Below are 19,311 nucleotides of genomic sequence, written 5' to 3'. Positions count from 1 at the left end.
GTTGGAAAATTTAGGTTTTATGAGCTCTTGGCTGAGAATTATGAATGCTTCCATATAATATAACCCTCTTTGTGTCTGTGTGTGTGTGTTGCAGCCAGCATCGTGACCCTCTTCTTCAACTTCCTGGCCTCCCTGGCCTTGTTCTGCGTGGACACCTCCGGTGGCTCCGGGTTCAGCCTTTCCATCCTCTGGACCTTGATCTTCACCCCGTGTTCCTTCCTGTGCTGGTATCGGCCCATGTACAAGGCCTTCAAGTACGTCCATTAAAAGCAGGCTGTGGGCGAAGGGAGTTGTAGTCCAACAGATCGAGTGGGGTTTCTGGCCTTTTTTAGAAACTCCAGTTCAAAGCAGATAATCTGGATTTCAAATGGTAGCGTAGACTCAGACCTGGTGATGGGACCAAGCGTTTGCTCAGTGAGCAGCAAGTGGAAGAAGATCACACAACTTATGGCAATGAATTGACCCGGACTGGTTTTTGGATTTCGATTTTAATGGATGTGGCTTACTTAATTGCTTTAATTGTTGTTTAAATATTTTTAATATTTTGATTGTACTGTGGTTGTTTTTATGATGCCAGCATCGTATGATGCTTTTGTTAGGCTGCTCTTCGGGGGGAGAAGGGCGGGGTATAAATATAGGAAATAAATAAATAAATAAGTATGTATGACTTATGACTGACTGATGAAGCGGGGAAAAGATGGCTAGAGGGCGTGTGGCGAGAACTCCGTGACGGAGCATCGAGATCAGCTTATGAGGCATTTAGGGAGTCCTATGAGCATGCTATCACCGAAGTAAAGCGAGTATATTATGCCTCTTATCACAGCGTCTGCTAGCTCACATCCGGCAAAATAGTTCAAGATAATTTGATCTTTATCGACGGTCCCTACCGTCCCAAAAAGTGGTGATCAGGCCCCTTGAGCCGAGGTTTTTCAGAGCTATTTTGCAGACAAGATCTCGCTACTTTGCCGGTACCTCCCCGCCACAATTGATACAGTGAGAGAACTTGAGATTCCGTGGCCACTTGCTGGGCCCATCCTCGACCGGTTCATCCCGTTGGACGCAGAGGCTATCGATAGGCTCATAGCTGCAGCTAGACCGACCACTTGCTCCCTCGATCCGTGTCCCTCTTGGTTGGTGAAATCCTGCTTGGAGGGATTACGTGACCCTCTGTTGAAGATCATAAACAGCTCCCTTGAGCAAGGAGTTTTTCGAGAGGGTTTAAAAGAGGCGGTGGTCTCTCCCCTGCTGAAGAAACCAGACTTAGATCCTTCGGTTCCCTCCAGTTACAGCCCAGTTTCGAACCTCTCGTTCCTGGGCAAGGTGATGGAGAGGGCAGCAGCGGAGCCGTTGCAGCAATTCCTAGACGACACAGCCGGACTCGGTCCCTTCCAGTCTGGCTTCTGTACGGGGCATGGGACAGAGACAGTGCTGGTCTCCATCACGGATCACCTTTGAGGCCAGCTTGACCAGGGCGGGTCAGCGCTGCTTCTGTTATTGGATCTCACAGCAGCATTTGGCACAGTCGACCACAATCTTTTGACCCACCGCCTTGCTGTTGCTGGAGTCAGGGGGAGAGCTTTAAACTGGCTGTCCTCCTGTTGTAGGGGGTAGGGACTTTCCCCCGTTCCCTGGCCTAGCACCCCGGGAGCCAGGAGAGACTTCACCGGATGGGTGGGGGAAGTTGATGGCAGCGGCTTGGCCTGTGGTTAAAGAGACTTTAGACAAAGCCAAGACGGACTATAAGAAGTTCGCTGACAAAAAGAGGTCGCTGCAGCCCCAGCTCAAAGTGGGGGACCTAGTCTACCTGTCCACCAGATATTTGAGATCCACCCAACCATCCCATAAATTGTCCGCTTTATATATGGGGCCCTTCCCCGTCCAGGAAGTCGTCAACCCGGTCACAGTGCAGCTAGAACTGCCCCACACTTGGAGGAGGGTCCACCCGGTCTTCCACGTGAGCTTGCTGAAACCCGCGTGCTCCTCTCCTAAATGGTCTGAGACAGATTCCCAACCAGTCCCCATCATGGTGGGGGCCCACACCCATTTTGAGATCAAAGACATTTTGGACTCTAAACGGACACGGGGAAAGTTGTATTACTTGGTTCAGTGGTCCTCTAAGGCCATCCATCCGGAGTGGGTGCTGCAAGACCATGTCAACGCCCCGCGCCTCATAAAAAAGTTCCACTCTACCTTCCCCTTAAAGCCTAAACCTTGATATTATGTCTCATGCTTCTTTTTCTTTTCTTTCAGATGGGGGCCGTCTTCCGAGGGGGGGAGATATGTCAGGATGTGCCTTCATGTTTCCCAGAAATTCCAAGAAGTCTTCTTTCTGACACTAGAGGGAGTAGCCATGATAGATTAGTTTATAGTAGGGCCATCTGGGCCAAGCTTTCACTTTGAAGATGTGGGAAAGGAATTGTAGTCTAAACTGTGATAAGCAGAGGGCGGAAGGGGGGAGTGAAGCCAGGAGGGGGATTGGGAGACTCTTGGCGGGAAACCTCAGTTCTCTCTTTGGCTTAGTACTGTATGGACTGAATAAACCGCAATTCCAGGATCTGTTCTTGTGAGTGTGTGTTTCATTCTAAGACCCAGCGGAACCTGACAACAAGCCACTTTATCTGCTTTGAACTGGATTATATGAGTCTACATTGTCATATAACCCAGTTCAAAGTGGATAATCTGGATTATATATAACAGTGTAAAAGGAGCCCCATAGACTTCTAGAGTTGGAAAAGATATCAAGAGCGATCCAGGCCAATCCAATGCTACCAGGCAGGAAAACACCATCAAAGGCCTCACAACAGATGACCATCCATCTCAATAAAGCTATATTTAGAACCAAAAGTCTTTTTTTAACTCAGGGAAGGAAATATTTTTGTGAGTATTTTTATGAATATTTTTGAATATTTTTGTCAATGAATATTACTCCCCAAATTTTCTGGACCAATATGGTGGGTAAGGCTCATAGAACAAGATGTGCTAACTGGCTCCTTGCTCCCTTCTTTTCTTCCAGGAGCGACAGCTCTTTCAACTTCTTCGTCTTCTTCTTCATCTTCTTTGCACAGGACGTGGTTTTTGTTCTGCAGGCCATCGGCATTCCCGGCTGGGGCTTCAGGTGGGGCAAAATCCTTGCATCCCTACATTGTTTGTCTTATGTTATGGGTTGGATTAGAGAAGGGCTCTGTCCTGGCATATTTATTTGTTTCTCCGTCGTGGTCTCTGTGAAATGCACACCTATCAAGAGTGTACTATTTTCTTCTTTTCTCATCTTTGCTTGCAGTGGTTGGATCGGGAGCCTCTCAGCCCTGAAGCTGAACACTGGTGTGGCCGTCCTCATGATGCTGGTTGCGACCCAATTCACGGCTGTGGCTGGACTGGGCATTATCATGCTCAAACGGGTGAGTGCCAAGGCCGCAGGCTGGCTCTGTCTCAGGCTTTCTATCATAGACTCATAGAATCAAAGAGTTGGAAGAGACCTCATGGGCCATCCAGTCCAACCCCATTCTGCCAAGAAGCAGGAATATTGCATTCAAATCACCCCCAACAGATGGCCATCCAGCCTCTGTTTAAAAGCTTCCAAAGAAGGAGCCTCCACCACATTCCGGGGCAGAGAGTTCCACTGCTGAACGGCTCTCACAGTCAGGAAGTTCTTCCTCATGTTCAGATGCAATCTCCTCTCTTGTAGTTTGAAGCCATTGTTCCGCGTCCTAGTCTCCAAGGAAGCAGAAAACAAGCTTGCTCCCTCCTCCCTGTGGCTTCCTCTCACATATTTATACATGGCTATCTTATCTCCTCTCATCCTTGTCTTCTTCAGGCTAAACATGCCCAGCTCCTTAAGCCGCTCCTCATAGGGCTTGTTCTTCTTCTATCAAAGCCAAAGCAAAGAGGGGACCAGGGGACAGTTCCATCTTGTCTCTTGTGCTATGCTAATAATATAATAATATAATATATTGTATATACATATAATATTTATAATATTATAATGCAATACAATGTAATTTGTCGTGTCAGGAGCGACTTGAGAAACTGCAAGTCGCTTCTGGTGTGAGAGAATTGGCCGTCTGCAAGGACGTTGCCCAGGAGACGCCCGGATGATTTGATGTTTTTATCATCCTTGTGGGAGGCTTCTCTCATGTCCCCGCATGAGGAGCTGGAGCTGACAGAGGGAGCTCATCTGCCTCTCCCCAGATTCGAACCTGCGACCTGTCGGTCTTCAGTCCTGCCGGCACAAGGGGGCTCCATATAATGTAATAATATGATATTATAATTAAATATTTTATATTACATGTAATATTACTAATAATATTACAATATAATGGTATAGTACAATATAGTAATATATAATACTGATATTGTACTATGCTAATAATATAATATATTGTATGTACTGTATATACTCGAGTATAAGCCTAGTTTTTCAGCCCCTTTTTAGGCTGAAAAAATCCCCTCGGCTTATACTCGAGTCAAGGTTATTTACTACTTTCCTCTGTTATTATTTTTAATGCATTTATAATTTTACTCTTATTACTACATTTATTATTTTACTCTGTTAATTGTTATAACATTTATTATTTTATGATATTATTACTGGTATTTTTACATTTCCATTATTTTATTATTATTATTATAATTATTATTACATTTATTATTTTACTCTATTATTATTGGAAGGATACGTAAGCACATTTACATTGAAGAAGGTTAGAATAATGGTTTAATTAGAATTGGGCAGTCTTATCTTAAATTACAGTTCAAAGAATCAAAGAATCAAAGAGTTGGAAGAGACCTCGTGGGCCATCCAGTCCAACCCCATTCTGCCAAGAAGCAGGAATATTGCATTCAAATCACCCCTGACAGATGGCCATCCAGCCTCTGCTTAAAATCTTCCAAAGAAGGAGCCTCCACCACACTCCGGGGCAGAGAGTTCCACTGCTGAACGGCTCTCACAGTCAGGAAGTTCTTCCTCATGTTCAGATGGAATCTCCTCTCTTGTAGTTTGAAGCCATTGTTCCGCGTCCTAGTCTCCAAGGAAGCAGAAAACAAGCTTGCTCCCTCCTCCCTGTGGCTTCCTCTCACATATTTATACATGGCTATCATATCTCCTCTCAGCCTTCTCTTCTTCAGGCTAAACATGCCCAGTTCCCTAAGCCGCTCCTCATAGGGCTTGTTCTCCAGACCCTTGATCATTTTAGTCGCCCTCCTAATATTTACATAGTTTTATGTAAATATTTAATCTACTGATGCCTCGATTAATGTAATTGTATTGGTATCTATTTTTATTTTGAAATTTACCCGTAGATGCATTTCCCATCTTCGGCCTATACGCAAGTCAATGCGTTTTCCCAGTTTTTTGTGATAAAATTAGGTGCCTCGGCTTATATTTGGGTCAGATTATACTCAAGTATATACGGTATATATATTTTGTAAGCCGCTCTGAGTCCCCTTCGGGGTGAGAAAGGCGGCATAGAAATGTCGTCAATCAATATACATTGCTAGGTTTGTACCACAAAGGCTCCCACGTGGCTTGATGGATCTGGACCAAGTTTGGCACACATAGTCTTCATTTCCCAACTTAAAATAATTGAGAGGTTTCAATGACAAAATCTACTTTTTTTTGCAATAAAAGCCCTAAAAAGTATCAATCAATCAATGATTTATGACGGTCTTTGACCAGCACAGTACAGGATGGGGCATCGGTGCCCAAGGAAGGGAATCGCAGTTCCCAAGTAGATCAGAATAAACGCAGATTCAAAGCAGATTAAAAACATGTTATAAAAGAGACAAATGAAAAAGATAAAACAGACTAAACTTACAGTTTAAAGTGCATGTATGAATAGGGGGCGGCTAAGAACCAATATCAGACGACTGGGAAGCTAGAAAAGAGATGAGAGGGGAGCATTTTCAGCATTTCAGTGATTACAAATCATTCTAACGATATTCTCGGCAGGAAGTTGCCTGGTGGAGTCGGTCATCAGCCGTCTAATGTTGATTGCTGCTGCACAGAACTTGGCAACACTGTAGGTTGTCGCAGAGCAAGAGTCCGAGAGCAACAGGGAGGTGTCATATCTTTCAGTGCGCCCTGGACGTTTTAAAAGCCATGGAGTGATGAAATGAGCTCTAATGTCTCTATAGAACACACATTGGAGGAGCACATGTTCAGTTGTTCCGTAGACACCTCCAAGGTCATGTGGCCACTGGCATGACTGCATGGAGCGCCGTTACCTTCCCGCCGGAGCGATCACATTTGCATGTTTTCAAACTGCTAGGTTGGCAGAAGCTAGGGCTGACAGCGGAAGCTCACGCCGCTCCCCGGAATCGAACCTGCGACCTTTCGATCAACAAGCTCAGCAGCTCAGTGCTTTAACCAACTGCGCCACCGGGGGCTCCCCAATGATATAATACCATTATTATTATTATATATTCTTATATTATTTTTATGATATCATTTTGTATTGTAATATATCAATGTATTATTATGTCATATATCATAATATAATTATATTAGTATTAGTATTTCTGATTATAATATAATATTTTTTATTATATTATTATATATTATTTTATTATGCATTTTGACTGCACCCTCAACTTGCTTCAGGCACGATAAATCAATAAGTCAATCTCTTTCATCCTGGGGATGTCAGTTGGAACCTTCAGGGAGGAGCCATGGAGACCATTCTGATGCGTTGCTGATATTCCAGGGAAAGGCTGTTGGCCCTGGAATCTCACTGTTGACCGTTGGCGAGAGAGACAGGAGGTGGCTCTTGTGTCTTGCTGTCCTTCGGGTTTTTTGGCTTGTGCTTCTTTGGAATTCAGGTCTGGTTTGGTTTTATATATATATATCTGTGAAATGACTCTAAAATTACAACAGCACCACAACAGAGAGGAAACAAACAAGGAACGATCTTGACAGATTAGAGAGATGATTGGCCAAAACTAACAAAATGAAGTTCAACAGGGACAAATGCAGGATACTCCACTTTGGCAGGAAAAACGAAATGCAAAGATACAGAATGGGGGACGACGATGCCTGGCTCGAGAGCAGTACGTGTGAAAAAGATCTTGGAGTCCTCGTGGACAACAAGTTAAACATGAGCCAACGATGTGATGTGGCGGCAAAAAACGCCAATTGGATTTTGGCCTCTATAGTGTCTAGATCCAGGGAAGTAATGCTACCCCTCTATTCCGCTTTGGTTAGATTGTGGTGCCCAGAATTGGACACAATATTCCAGGTGTGTTGTGTCCAATTCTGGGCACCACAATTCAAGAGAGATATTGACAAGCTGGAATGTGTCCAGAGGAGGGCGACTCAAATGACGAAGGGTCTGGAGAACAAGCCCTATGAGGAGCGGCTTAAGGAGATGGGCATGTTTAGCCTGAAGAAGAGAAGGCTGAGAGGAGACATGATAGCCATTAGGCTTGTTTGATCAAGAAAAAATTTGGCTCTAAACTCGCTTTGTTTCCAGGGGGCGCCAGCGTTTCGAATTTCTGAGGACTTCCGAAATTTAAGATTTCAAAATTTCGAAATTTACGAAATCTCGTTAATTACAAATCGATTTGTTAATGTATTGTCGAAGGCTTTCATGTCTGGAATCACTAGGTTCTTGTGGGTTTTTTCGGGCTATAGAGCCATGTTCAAGGAACATGAAAGGCACTGCAGACTCCTTCAACCAGAGAAGTCAGCCATAGCAGAGCACCTGAGGAACCAGCCTGGACACAGCATATTATTTGAGAACACAGAAATGCTGGACCACACCAACAACCACCATGTCAGAGTACACAGAGAAGCCATTGAAATCCACAAGCATGTGGACAATTTCAACAGAAAGGAAGAGACCAGGAAAATGAACAAAATCTGGCTACCAGTATTAAAAAACTCTAAAATTACAACAGCAAAACAACAGAGAGGAAACAACCAGGCACAGATTAACACCTCCCAGCAAGAGATTTTCCCAGGCTCAGGCAGGCCTTCAAATGCTAATGAAGGTGATCAGTTGAAACATTCACACCTAGCTCCAGCAGAGAAGAGCTCTTTGCCCCACCCCAGCCATTCCACAGATATACAAACCCATTGTCCTAATTCCAACAGACCTCACAACCTCTGAGGATGCTTGCCATAGATGCAGGCGAAACGTCAGGAGAAATGCCTCTAGAACATGGCTCTATAGCCCAAAAAAACCCACAAGAACCTAGCGATTCGTTAATGGCGGACGCGATTTCCCAATGCGCTAAAAACACCTCCAAACAGGACAGGGGGAACTTCTGAAATTCAGGATGAAATTAAAATACATTAAGTTATTAAAAATACAAATTAAAATCACTTAAAATTAATAAAATAATAAAATAAAATAAAATAATAAAATAATAAAATAATAAAATAAAATAAAATAAAATAATAAAATAAGTAATAAGATAATAAAATATCTCCAGGAGGAGGAGGAGGATGGGGAGGAAAGGCAACGCTGGCACCTTTTCTCTCCTTCTTTGCCGTCGAAATAATTACGAAATAATTACGAAAATTTGGAAAAATTGTTTTGATTCTTAATTACTCTTCACACTATTCCTGCATGGCTCGATATTGGATCGTAAGCTAATTTAAATACTTTAGAAACTAACGAACACGATCATTACGAATTTAATAACGACTTTAGAAACTAACAAACACGATCAAACAAGCCTAATAGCCATGGATAAATATGTGAGAGGAAGCCACAGGGAGGAGGGAGCAAGCGTGTTTTCTGCTTCCTTGGAGACTAGGACGCGGAACAACGGCTTCAAACTACAAGAAAGGAGATTCCACCTGAACATGAGGAAGAACTTCCTGACTGTGAGAGCCGTTCAGCAGTGGAACTCTCTGCCCCGGAGTGTGGTGGAGGATCCTTCTTTGGAAGCTTTTAAGCAGAGGCTGGATGGCCATCTGTCAGGGGTGATTTGAGTGCAATATTCCTGCTTCTTGGCAGAATGGGGTTGGACTGGATGGCCCATGAGGTCTCTTCCAACTCTTTGATTCTATGATTCTAAGGACACCTAATCACCTCTTAACAAAAGTTTGCTCTAGGCACTGTCAGGCCATTATATGCTAATCAAGGTGGTCAGTTGAAACATTCACACCTAGCTCCAGCAGACAAGAGTCCTTTGTCCCACCCTGCTCATTTCCTAGTTCCAACAGACCTCACTACCTCTGAGGATGCTTGCCATAGATGCAGGCGAAACGTCAGGAGAGAATGCCTCTAGACCATGGCCATATAGCCTGAAAAAACCTACAACAACCCAGTGATTCCGGCCATGAAAGCCTTCGACAATACATTTTCTTGCAACTGATTTGTAGATAGATGGTGAATTATACTGAACTTTTAAGAAATATCCTACAAATTAAGCCTGTGCTTCTTTGTGTCTCATTCTATTTCCTCAGGTTAGATCGTGGCTGAACCAGGAGCAGTCCTTCCATACAAAACTTCTCATCTTCTTAAATCCTATCACCACACCATCAGGTAAGCCAAATGCAAAACTGGAAATAAAATACCTGTTTTCACCTTGGGATTTCAGTGCTAAGACTTTGTTAGTTTGAAGAGAAAAAGTAATGATCATCATCTCATAAAGTGCTATTTTTATTAAGAACAAACACCCATCTATATATATATAAAAATGCTCTGTGCATAATGAGTACCTTAAAAACAAAAGAACCAATGAATGAAATCACACCAAATTTGGCAAGAAAACATCTCAGAACCACAAGGAGTGACCATCAATCAAAAAATGATGATTTTGTCTTTTGGGAGTTGTAGTTGCTGGGATTTATAGTTCGCCTCCAATCAAAGAGCATTCTGAACTCCACCAACGATGGAATTGAACCAAACTTGGCACACAGGATTTCCAAGATCAACAGAAAACAGTAGAAGGGTTTGGTGGACATTGATCTTGAGTTTGGGAGTTATAGTTCACCTACATCCAGAGATCACTGTGGACTCAAACAATGCTGGATCTGGACCAAATTACATGAAAACTCAATATGCCCAAATGTGAACACTGGTGGAGTTTGGGGAAAATAGAATCTTGACATTTTGGAGTTGTAGTTGCTGGGATTTATAGTTCCCTTACAATCACAGAGTATTCTGAACCCCACCAACAATAGAATTGGGCCAAACCTCCCACACAGAACCCCCATGTGGGCCACTGCAACATGTATCAGGGGATGGCTAGTGTAAATAATATGGAAGACCACCAGCATTGAAGCGATGGGCCTCCGCCATCAACTCCACTGGACCGGCCACGTTGTCTGGATGCCCAACCACCGTCTCCCAAAGCAGTTGCTCTACTCTGAACTCAAGAATGGAAAACGGAATGTTGGAGGACAGGAAAAGAGATTTAAAGATGGACTCAAAGCTAACTTTAAAAACTCTGGCATAGACACTGAGAACTGGGAAGCCCTGGCCCTTGAGCGCTCCAGCTGGAGGTCAGCTGTGACCAGCAGTGCTGTAGAACTTGAAGAGGCATGAATTGAACCAAACTTGGCACACAGTACTCCCATGACCAACAGAAAATATTGGAAGGGTTTGGTGGGCATTAACCTTGAGTTTGGGAATTATAGTTCACCTACATCCAGAGAAGGCAAAAGGAAGAGGGGCCGACCAAGGGCAAGATGGATGGATGGCATCCTTGAAGTGACTGGACTGACCTTGAAGGAGCTGGGGGTGGTGACGGCCGACAGGGAGCTCTGGCATGGGCTGGTCCATGAGGTCACGAAGAGTCGGAGACGACTGAACGAATGAACAACAACACATCCAGAGAGCACTGTGGACTCAAACAATGATGGATCTGGACCAAACTTGGCACAAGCGCACAATACGCCCAAATATGAACACAGATGGCATTTTGGGGAAATAGACCTTGACATTTGAGAGTTGTAGTCACTGGGATTCACAGTTCACCTACAATCAAAAAGCATTCTGAACCCCACGAACGACAGAATTGGGGCAAACTTCCCACACAGAACCCCCATGACCATCAGAAAATACTTAAGGCCATCCAGTCCAACTCCCTTCATCAGGGCAAGAAAACGTCGTCAAAGTCCTCCTGACAAAGAGCCATCCAGCCATAGAGATAGATAGATAGATAGATAGATAGAGAGATAGAGAGATAGAGAGATAGAGAGATAGAGAGATAGAGAGATAGAGAGATAGAGAGATAGATAGATAGGGAATTGTAGTTGCTGGGATTTATAGTTCACCTACAATCAAATAGCATGATATAATTGAACCAACCGGGGCATACAGGACTCCGATGACCAACAGAAAACACTACAAGGGTTTGGTAAGCATTGACCTTGAGTTTGGGAGTTGTAATTCACCTACAACCAGAGACTACCATGGACTCAAACAATGATGGACCTGGACCAAACTTGGCACGAATATTCCATATGCTCAAATATGAACACAGATAGAGTTTGGGGGAAATAGACCTTGACATTTGGGAGTTGTCGTTACTGGGATTTATAGTTCACCTACAATCAAAGAGCATTCTGAACCTCACGAACGACAGAATGGGGCAAACTTCCCACACAGAACCCCCACGACCAACAGAAAATACTTAAGGCCATCCAGTCCAACTCCCTTCATCAGGGCAAGAAAACGTAATCAAAGCCCTCCTGACAAAGAGCCATCCAGCCATAGGGATAGATAGACATGATTCACACACACAAATATTGTATCATAGATTTGAAAGGGGCCCCTAAAGAAACCAACGTTTTCTCATTACGTTATTTTCCATATCAACAGACTGGGCCACAGCAACGCGTGGCAGGGGACAGCTAGTACTTTTTAAAAAGATTTTCTTCCTGTTGTTGATAGTTGAATTGAAATATATTTTATTTATTTATTTATTTATTATTTGGACTTATATGCCCCCACTCCCCTGGGGCTCGGAGCGGCTTACAAGAACAGGCTAAAATCGAACACAATTTAAAAACAATTTAAAACAATTAAAAACAATCAAAGATCAAAGGCCCGTCGAAATAGATCTGTCTTCCATGCCCTGCGGAAAGCTGATAAGTCCCGCAAGGCACGGACTTCAGGTGGCAGAGTATTCCAGAGTGATGGTGCCACTGCTGTGAAGGCTCTGCGTCTGGTTGCTGTTAGACGCAAGGTCTTGACATTGGGAATTTCCAATAGATCTTGGTCCTCAGAATGGAGGGATCTCTGGGGTTGGGAGGGGGTGAGGCGGTCCCTCAGGTACATCGGCCCCAGACCATGCAAGGCCTTAAAGGTGAGTACTATCACTTTGAAAGTGATCCGGTGCTCAATTGGTAACCAATGTAGCTGCAGTAAGATTGGTGTTATGTGGCATCTCATCGGAGTTCCCGCAAGAAGCCGAGCAGCTGCGTTTTGTACCAACTTGAGTTTCCGGATCACCGACAGAGGAAGGCCAATGTAGAGGGCATTACAGTAGTCCAGTCTTGAGATGATCGTAGCCTGGATCACCGTAGCGAGGTCGTCCCTGGACAGGGAGGGGGCCAGCCGTCTAGCCTGCCGCAGGTGAAAAAAGGCGGTTCTGCTCATGGCGGTGACCTGGGCCTCCATCCTCAGCAGAGGGTCCAAAAGGACTCCCAGACTCTTTACCAACGATGACGGGCATAGCGCCTTGCCATCCAGGGTAGGCAGCTGGATGTCCCCACTGCCTGGTTGACCCAGCCATAGGATCTCCGTCTTTGCTGGATTCACCCTCAACCTGCTGGCACGCAGCCATCCAGTAACGGCCTCGAGGCACTGATGGAAACAATCAGGTACAGAGTCCGGTCGGCCTTCCATCTTCAGCACCAGCTGAGTGTCATCGGCGTACTGGTAACACTCGAGCCCAAAACCTCGAACCAGCTGAGCAAGTGGTCGCATATAGATGTTAAGCAACAGAGGGGAGAGAATGGCCCCCTGAGGAACCCCACAAGAGAGAGAGAGGGGACCTCTCAGAGACCAGGCCTCCCCTCTCCACTTGCTGTCCATGGTTGTGAAGAAAGGAGGACAGCCAGTTTAAAGCTCTCCCCCTGACTCCAGCAACAGCAAGGCGGTGGATCAAGAGATTGTGGTTGACTGTGTCAAATGCTGCTGTGAGATCCAATAACACGAGCAGCGCTGACCCATCCTGGTCAAGCTGGCATCAAAGGTGATCCGTGATGGAGACCAGCACAGTCTCTGTCCCGTGCCCCGCACGGAAGCCGGACTAGAAGGGATCTAGTCCGGCTGTGTCGTCTAGGAATTGCTGCAACTGCTCCGCTGCTGCCCTCTCCATCACCTTGCCCAGGAATGAGAGATTCGAAACTGGGCGGTAACTGGAGGGAACCGAAGGATCTAAATCTGGTTTCTTCAGCAGGGGAGAGAGAGACCACCGCCTCTTTTAAACCCTCTGGAAAAACTTCTTGCTCAAGGGAGCTGTTTATGATCTTCAACAGAGGGTCGCGTAATCCCTCCAAGCAGGATTTCACCAATCAAAAGGGACACGGATCGAGGGAGCAAGTGGTCGGTCTAGCTGCAGCTATGAGCCTATCGACAGCCTCTGCGTCCAGCGGGATTAACCGGTCGAGGATGGGCCCAGCAAGTGGCCACGGAGTCTCAAGTTCTCTCACTGTATCAATTGTGGCAGGGAGATCCCGGCAAAATAGCGAGATCTTGTCTGCAAAATAGCTCTGAAAATCCTTGGCTGATGGGTCTGATCACCACTTTTTGGGACAGTAGGAACCGTCGTTAGAGATCGAATTATTTTGAACAATTTTGCCGGGCGTGAGCTAGCAGACGCTATCAAAGAAGCATAATATACTACATGAAAACTCCAACCATCACCCAAGTCAAAAAAGAAGCACAATTAAAGCCTTGGCAGACCGTGCAAAAAGAATCTGCGAAGCCCACCTCCTCCAAGATGAACTGAACCACCTCAACCGGGCTCTCCAGGCCAATGGAGAATCCACCTCAGACATCAGAAGAGCTGCAAGACAACCGAGAACAAGCCACGAGAGTCAAGATGAAGATCCACCCAAAGGAAAAGTGTTCCTGCCATACATCAAAGGAACCACTGACCGCATAGGGAAGCTGATGAGGAAACACAACATGCAAACAATCTACAAACCCACCAAGAAAATCCAACAAATGCTACGTTCAGCAAAGGACAAGAAGGATCCTCTCACCTCTGCAGGAGTCTACCGTATACCTTGCAGCTGTGGACAAGTCTACATAAGGACCACCAAACGCAGCAGCATTGCCCAGACACGAATCCAGGAACATGAAAGGCACTGCAGACTACTCCAACCAGAGAAGTCAACCATAGCAGAGCACCTGATGAACCAGCCTGGACACAGTATATTATTTGAGAACACAGAAATGCTGGACCACACCAACAACCACCATGTCAGGCTACACAGAGAAGCCACTGAAATCCACAAGCATGTGGACAATTTCAACAGAAAGGAAGATACCATGAAAATGAACAAAATCTGGCTACTAGTATTAAAAAACTCTAAAATTACAACAGCACAACAACAGAGAGGAAACAACCAGGCACATCTTAACACCTCTCAACAAAAGGTTTTCCCAGGCTCAGGCAGGCCTTTAAATGCTAATGAAGGTGATCAGCTGAAACATTCACACCTAGCTCCAGCAGAGAAGAGCTCTTTGCCCCACCCCAGTCATTCCACAGATATATAAACCCATTGTCCTATTTCCAACAGACCTCACTACCTCTGAGGATACTTGCCATAGATGCAGGCGAAACGTCAGGAGAAATGCCTCTAGAATAGGGCTGGGCGGTTTCGTTCGTTAATTTCGTAATTTGTTATCAATTCGTTATTTTTTTTATAACGAAGCGATATTGAACCATTCAGGAGCAACTTAAAATCGAAACGAATTTTTAAAATTTATTTCGTAATTGTTTCGTAATTGTTTCGTAATTGTTTCCGTATGTCTGGTGCAAGTTTTATAGTTGTTGTTTGTTTTATCAGTGATAAAAAAGATAATTATCACACCAACAGTCAACAACAGAGGGAGAGGGAAGCTTCAGAAGTTCCTCCTGTCCCATTTGGAGGGTTTTTTAGCGTATTGCGCAATCGCGTCCGCCATTAACGAATCGATTTGTTATTGTTTCGAAATTGTTTCGTAATTTCCGAAATTTCGTAAATATCGAACTTTTTAAAAGAAAAAAATCGGAATTCTTTTAAATAACGAAACGCAAAAACCGCCTAAAAACGAATCGAGTTTAGAAACAAATTTTTCCGTGGTTGGACAGCCCTACTCTAGAACATGGCCCTATAGCCCGAAAAAAACCCACAAGAACCTGATGAGGGGTTTGTTAACAATTTGAGCCTTGGGTATTGTTTAGGCCTGGGTAACAACGCAAAAATTTGTTTCTAAAATCGATTTGTATTTGGGGGGTTTTTACGTTTCGATATTTAAAATAATTACAAAATTTTCCTTTGAAAAAGTTCAGTATTTACGAAATTTCGTTAATTTTGTTTTTAGGATATTTTTTGAATTTTTTTGAAATATTTATTTATAAATATTTTCAGAAATATTTAAAAATGGAAAATTAACCATGCTTGCCCTGTTGTGGAGCGAACACAGCCACAGGACAGGGACAAACTCACACACACAGGCACACAAGGGTCTTTTCTTTTTTTAGAATATTTTTTGAATTTTTTTAAGAATAAAAGAAAAATATTTTTCAGAAATATTTAAAAATGGAAAATTAACAATGCTTGCCCTGTTGTGGAGCGAACACAGCCACAGGACAGGGACAAACTCACACACACAGGCACACAAGGGTCTTTTCTTTTTTTAGAATATTTTTTGAATTTTTTTAAGAATAAAAGAAAAAGATATTTTTCAGAAATATTTAAAAATGGAAAATTAACAAAATGCTTGCCCTACCCTGTTGTGGGGCGAAAACAGGGCAAAGCCTCCCCGCTGCTCCCAGCAATGAATGAATGAATGAATGAATGCAAGCACAAGCAATGAATGAATGAATGAATGAATGAATGCAAGCAAGCAGCCAAGACAGAGCCAACCATCAAGCCTCCCTCCCGCACCTCCCGTCTCCTTCGCAATGAGCAATGCGGCCACGCGGAGCCGCTTTTAAAGGGCAGCCCGCCCAATCACAATCAGCCACGGTGCTTGGGAGCGCAGGATTGGCTCCCGGTGCACCCAGCATCCTCCATCCCTAAAACGTCATTTCCGAAACGGGCGGAAGCCCGTAAAAAAGATGGAGGATGCCGTTTCGATATTTAAAAACACTTCTGGGTTTGAAAATATGTTTTGTAATCGTTTTGTAATTGTTAAAATTAACGAATATTCAACGAATTACAAAATTAACGAACGAAACCGCCCAGGCCTAGTATTGTTAGATGCTATGTCGGGAGTCATGGCTGGGGGTTCACGGGTGGGAAGAGCGAGGCGGGATTGGGGGGAAAAGGTGTGTGCTTTAGTGGAGGATATTTCGAAAATTGTATAGTTCTTTGTTTTAATCCATATAACACTTGCTAAGTCTGTTCTTGTTTTTCTTACAGCCATGCCACGCTTTAGACTCCCGTTTCAGAGGCCCCATCGTGTTGCAGACATTCAAACGGAGGAGGAAAAGCTTCTACTAAGTATTCCACGAAGGCGTAGAAGCTTCTGGAAGAGGGTAAAGAGTTTATTCTCTTGTATCTCGGCCGAAAGGAGGGCTGTGGTGCGCCCGCAGAAGGGCCAGAGGGGGAGGCTGGCTAGCCGCATTCCATCTCTCGAGACCATCTTAGAGGAGGAAGAGGAGGAAGTGGTCCTGGAGGAGCTGGCCAGTCTGCCTCCAGACGTCTCCACCGACGGGGAGGAGGAAGACAAAGAAGAAGAAGAGGAGGAAGAGGAGGAGGAAGAAGAGGAAGTAGAGGAGGAACAATGGGAAGAGAAGGAAGAAGAGAAAGAGAAGGAAGAAGAAGAAGAGGAGGAGGAGGAGGAGGAAGAGGAACAGCTTAGCCACTTTTATCATTTTGTTTTAGATATGCTTGACATTTGAAAACATTTTTTAAAAATTACAAAAAAGATTATATGCAGTTCCAGCCCAGGGGTCTTCTCCTACTTGCGGGTCTGGGACCAGAACAAGCGCTTCCTGGCGGTGCTCAACTTCGAGGCCCAAGAGAGTACCGTCTCCATAGCGCACGCCCACCTGCCCCCCGAAGTTGTGGTGGAGCTCAGCACGAATCCCAGCCGGGAGAAGAAACAGCTGAGCCTGCAGGGCCTGAAGTTGGAGCCCTTGGAAGGGCTTTTGCTGAGCTTCGTGTACGTGGCTTAAGCCTATCATCAAGTCCTTCTGTGCTACTGCTCTTTGAAACAGGCAGTGTTTTAATTCTTGAACGGAAGCAGCATTCTCTTTTTCTATCTAATGAACTCTCTAACTCATCCGTGTCTTGTCTTCACTTGCCTTCCTAATTCCTTATATATTCCTATCACTGACCTGTGGAGTCATCCACAGATGTTGTTAGATGTCAACTTTGTCGGTCCCTTGATTGACAATTATCGGCTTGTTGGAGCTCAGTTTGGGAGAACGCAAGGTTCCCCTCTTGAGTCTAACACCATCCCTTCCAACTCCAATAACAACAAAATATTCACGTTTTATATCAGTTGGGACCATAGATATAGTTCTGAAGATCATGTCCTTGGTTATATTTCCATTTGTTTACTATTTGGCATTTCTCTTGCCCATCCCCGGTGTTGACATGCTGCATCCAAACTATATGCCTTTGCCTCGTCTTAGTTTTTTTGTACTGATTTTACATTTGTACTGTGTGAGTCTTATTTTCCAATACTGGGATAAGTTTAGTAAAATTCTCTTGTCTCTGCTTTTGGACTCCTGTGATTTTGTATTTCCTGTGCCTTCTTCAGTACCAGCTCCATTCAGCAATATAATATATTTTGATAGTGGATGGGATCCCAAAGGGCCATCTAGTCCAACCCCTTTCTGCTAGGCAGAAAAACACCATCAAACACCATCAATTCTGGGCACCACAATTCAAGAGAGATATTGACAAGCTGGAATGTGTCCAGAGGAGGGCGACTAAAATGATCAAGGGTCTGGAGAAAAAGCCCTATGAGGAGCGGCTTAAGGAGCTGGGCATGTTTAGCCTGAAGAAGAGAAGGCTGAGAGGAGATATGATAGCCATGTATAAATATGTGAGAGGAAGCCACAGGGAGGAGGGAGCAAGCTTGTTTTCTGCTTCCTTGGAGACTAGGACGCGGAACAATGGCTTCAAACTACAAGAGAGGAGATTCCATCTGAACATTAGGAGGAACTTCCTGACTGTGAGAGCCATTCAGCAGTGGAACTCTCTGCCCCGGAGTGTGGTGGAGGCTCCTTCTTTGGAAGCTTTTAAGCAGAGGCTGGATGGCCATTTGTCAGGGGTGATTTGAATGCAATATTCCTGCTTCTTGGCAGAATGGGGTTGGACTGGATGGCCCATGAGGTCTCTTCCAACTCTTTGATTCTATGATTCTATGAAAGGTCTCTTGACAGATAGCCATCCAACCTCTCCATTAACATACATGATTTGAGTAGCAAAGAGTAGGCAATCCATCCTTGAAGCAAGGTTTATAATATTATAATGTAATGCAATATAATAATAATATGATATGATATTATAATTATATATTTATATTATCGTATATTCCTGCATATAAGACAACTGGGCGTATAAGACGACCCCCAACTTTTCCAGTTAAAATATAGAGTTTGGAATATATTTGCCATATAAAACTACCCCTTTTCCAATGCACACCAAGTAACATTTTTAAAAGCATCAGATTTGATTTCAATATGGTAATTTTCCTATTACCATACCTCCTTCTCTGCCTCTCAGATCTTGCACATGCGCACCTGCACCATTTCACTGCAGTCTTCAGGAGCGAGATCTGAAAGGCAGAGGAGGAGGTATGGTAATAGGATACAAGGGCGGGGCAGACAGGTGTGTTTGTCTAGGCCCAGAGCCACTCTATCTCTTGTTTCCATACCCCGGGTGCCCCGGACGCCTGCAGCTTGCTCCGCCCTTCACTTACACCAGTGGTTCTCAACCTGGGGTCCCCAGATGTTTTTGGCCTTCAACTCCCAGAAATCCTAAGAGCTGGTAAACTGGCTGGGATTTCTGGGAGTTGTAGGCCAAAAACATCTGGGGACCCAGGTTGAGAACCACTGACTTACACCTTCCCGGTGAGGCACCCCTTCACCTCACCATTGGGACCACATTAAGTCCACGAATCCTGATGAATGGATTTTCTTCTACTGTACTTGTACAGCGTCGGCCTTAATGCTTTCATG

At 44.5% G+C, this 19,311-nt stretch overlaps 1 protein-coding gene across 1 annotated transcript in view; it reads left to right on the top strand.

The window, feature by feature from the left end:
- LOC132782438 (secretory carrier-associated membrane protein 3-like) overlaps positions 1–17,040 on the top strand; it is a 59,991-nt gene extending 42,951 nt beyond the window's left edge. Inside the window, exons 6-10 of the mRNA XM_067472439.1 lie at positions 95–254; positions 3,014–3,115; positions 3,281–3,398; positions 9,413–9,491; positions 16,538–17,040. Coding sequence (XP_067328540.1) covers positions 95–254; positions 3,014–3,115; positions 3,281–3,398; positions 9,413–9,491; positions 16,538–17,019 — 941 coding nt within the window. The 3' untranslated portion in view covers positions 17,020–17,040. The remainder of the gene's footprint in view (positions 1–94; positions 255–3,013; positions 3,116–3,280; positions 3,399–9,412; positions 9,492–16,537) is intronic.
- Positions 17,041–19,311: the final 2,271 nt, after the last annotated feature.

This window comes from Anolis sagrei, chromosome 12, assembly GCF_037176765.1.
Source record: "Anolis sagrei isolate rAnoSag1 chromosome 12, rAnoSag1.mat, whole genome shotgun sequence".
In the NCBI taxonomy this organism is placed as follows: Eukaryota; Metazoa; Chordata; class Lepidosauria; order Squamata; family Dactyloidae; genus Anolis; species Anolis sagrei.
The sequence above is the reverse complement of the archived record's forward strand: the minus strand, read 5'-3'. Positions and strand labels throughout refer to the sequence as shown.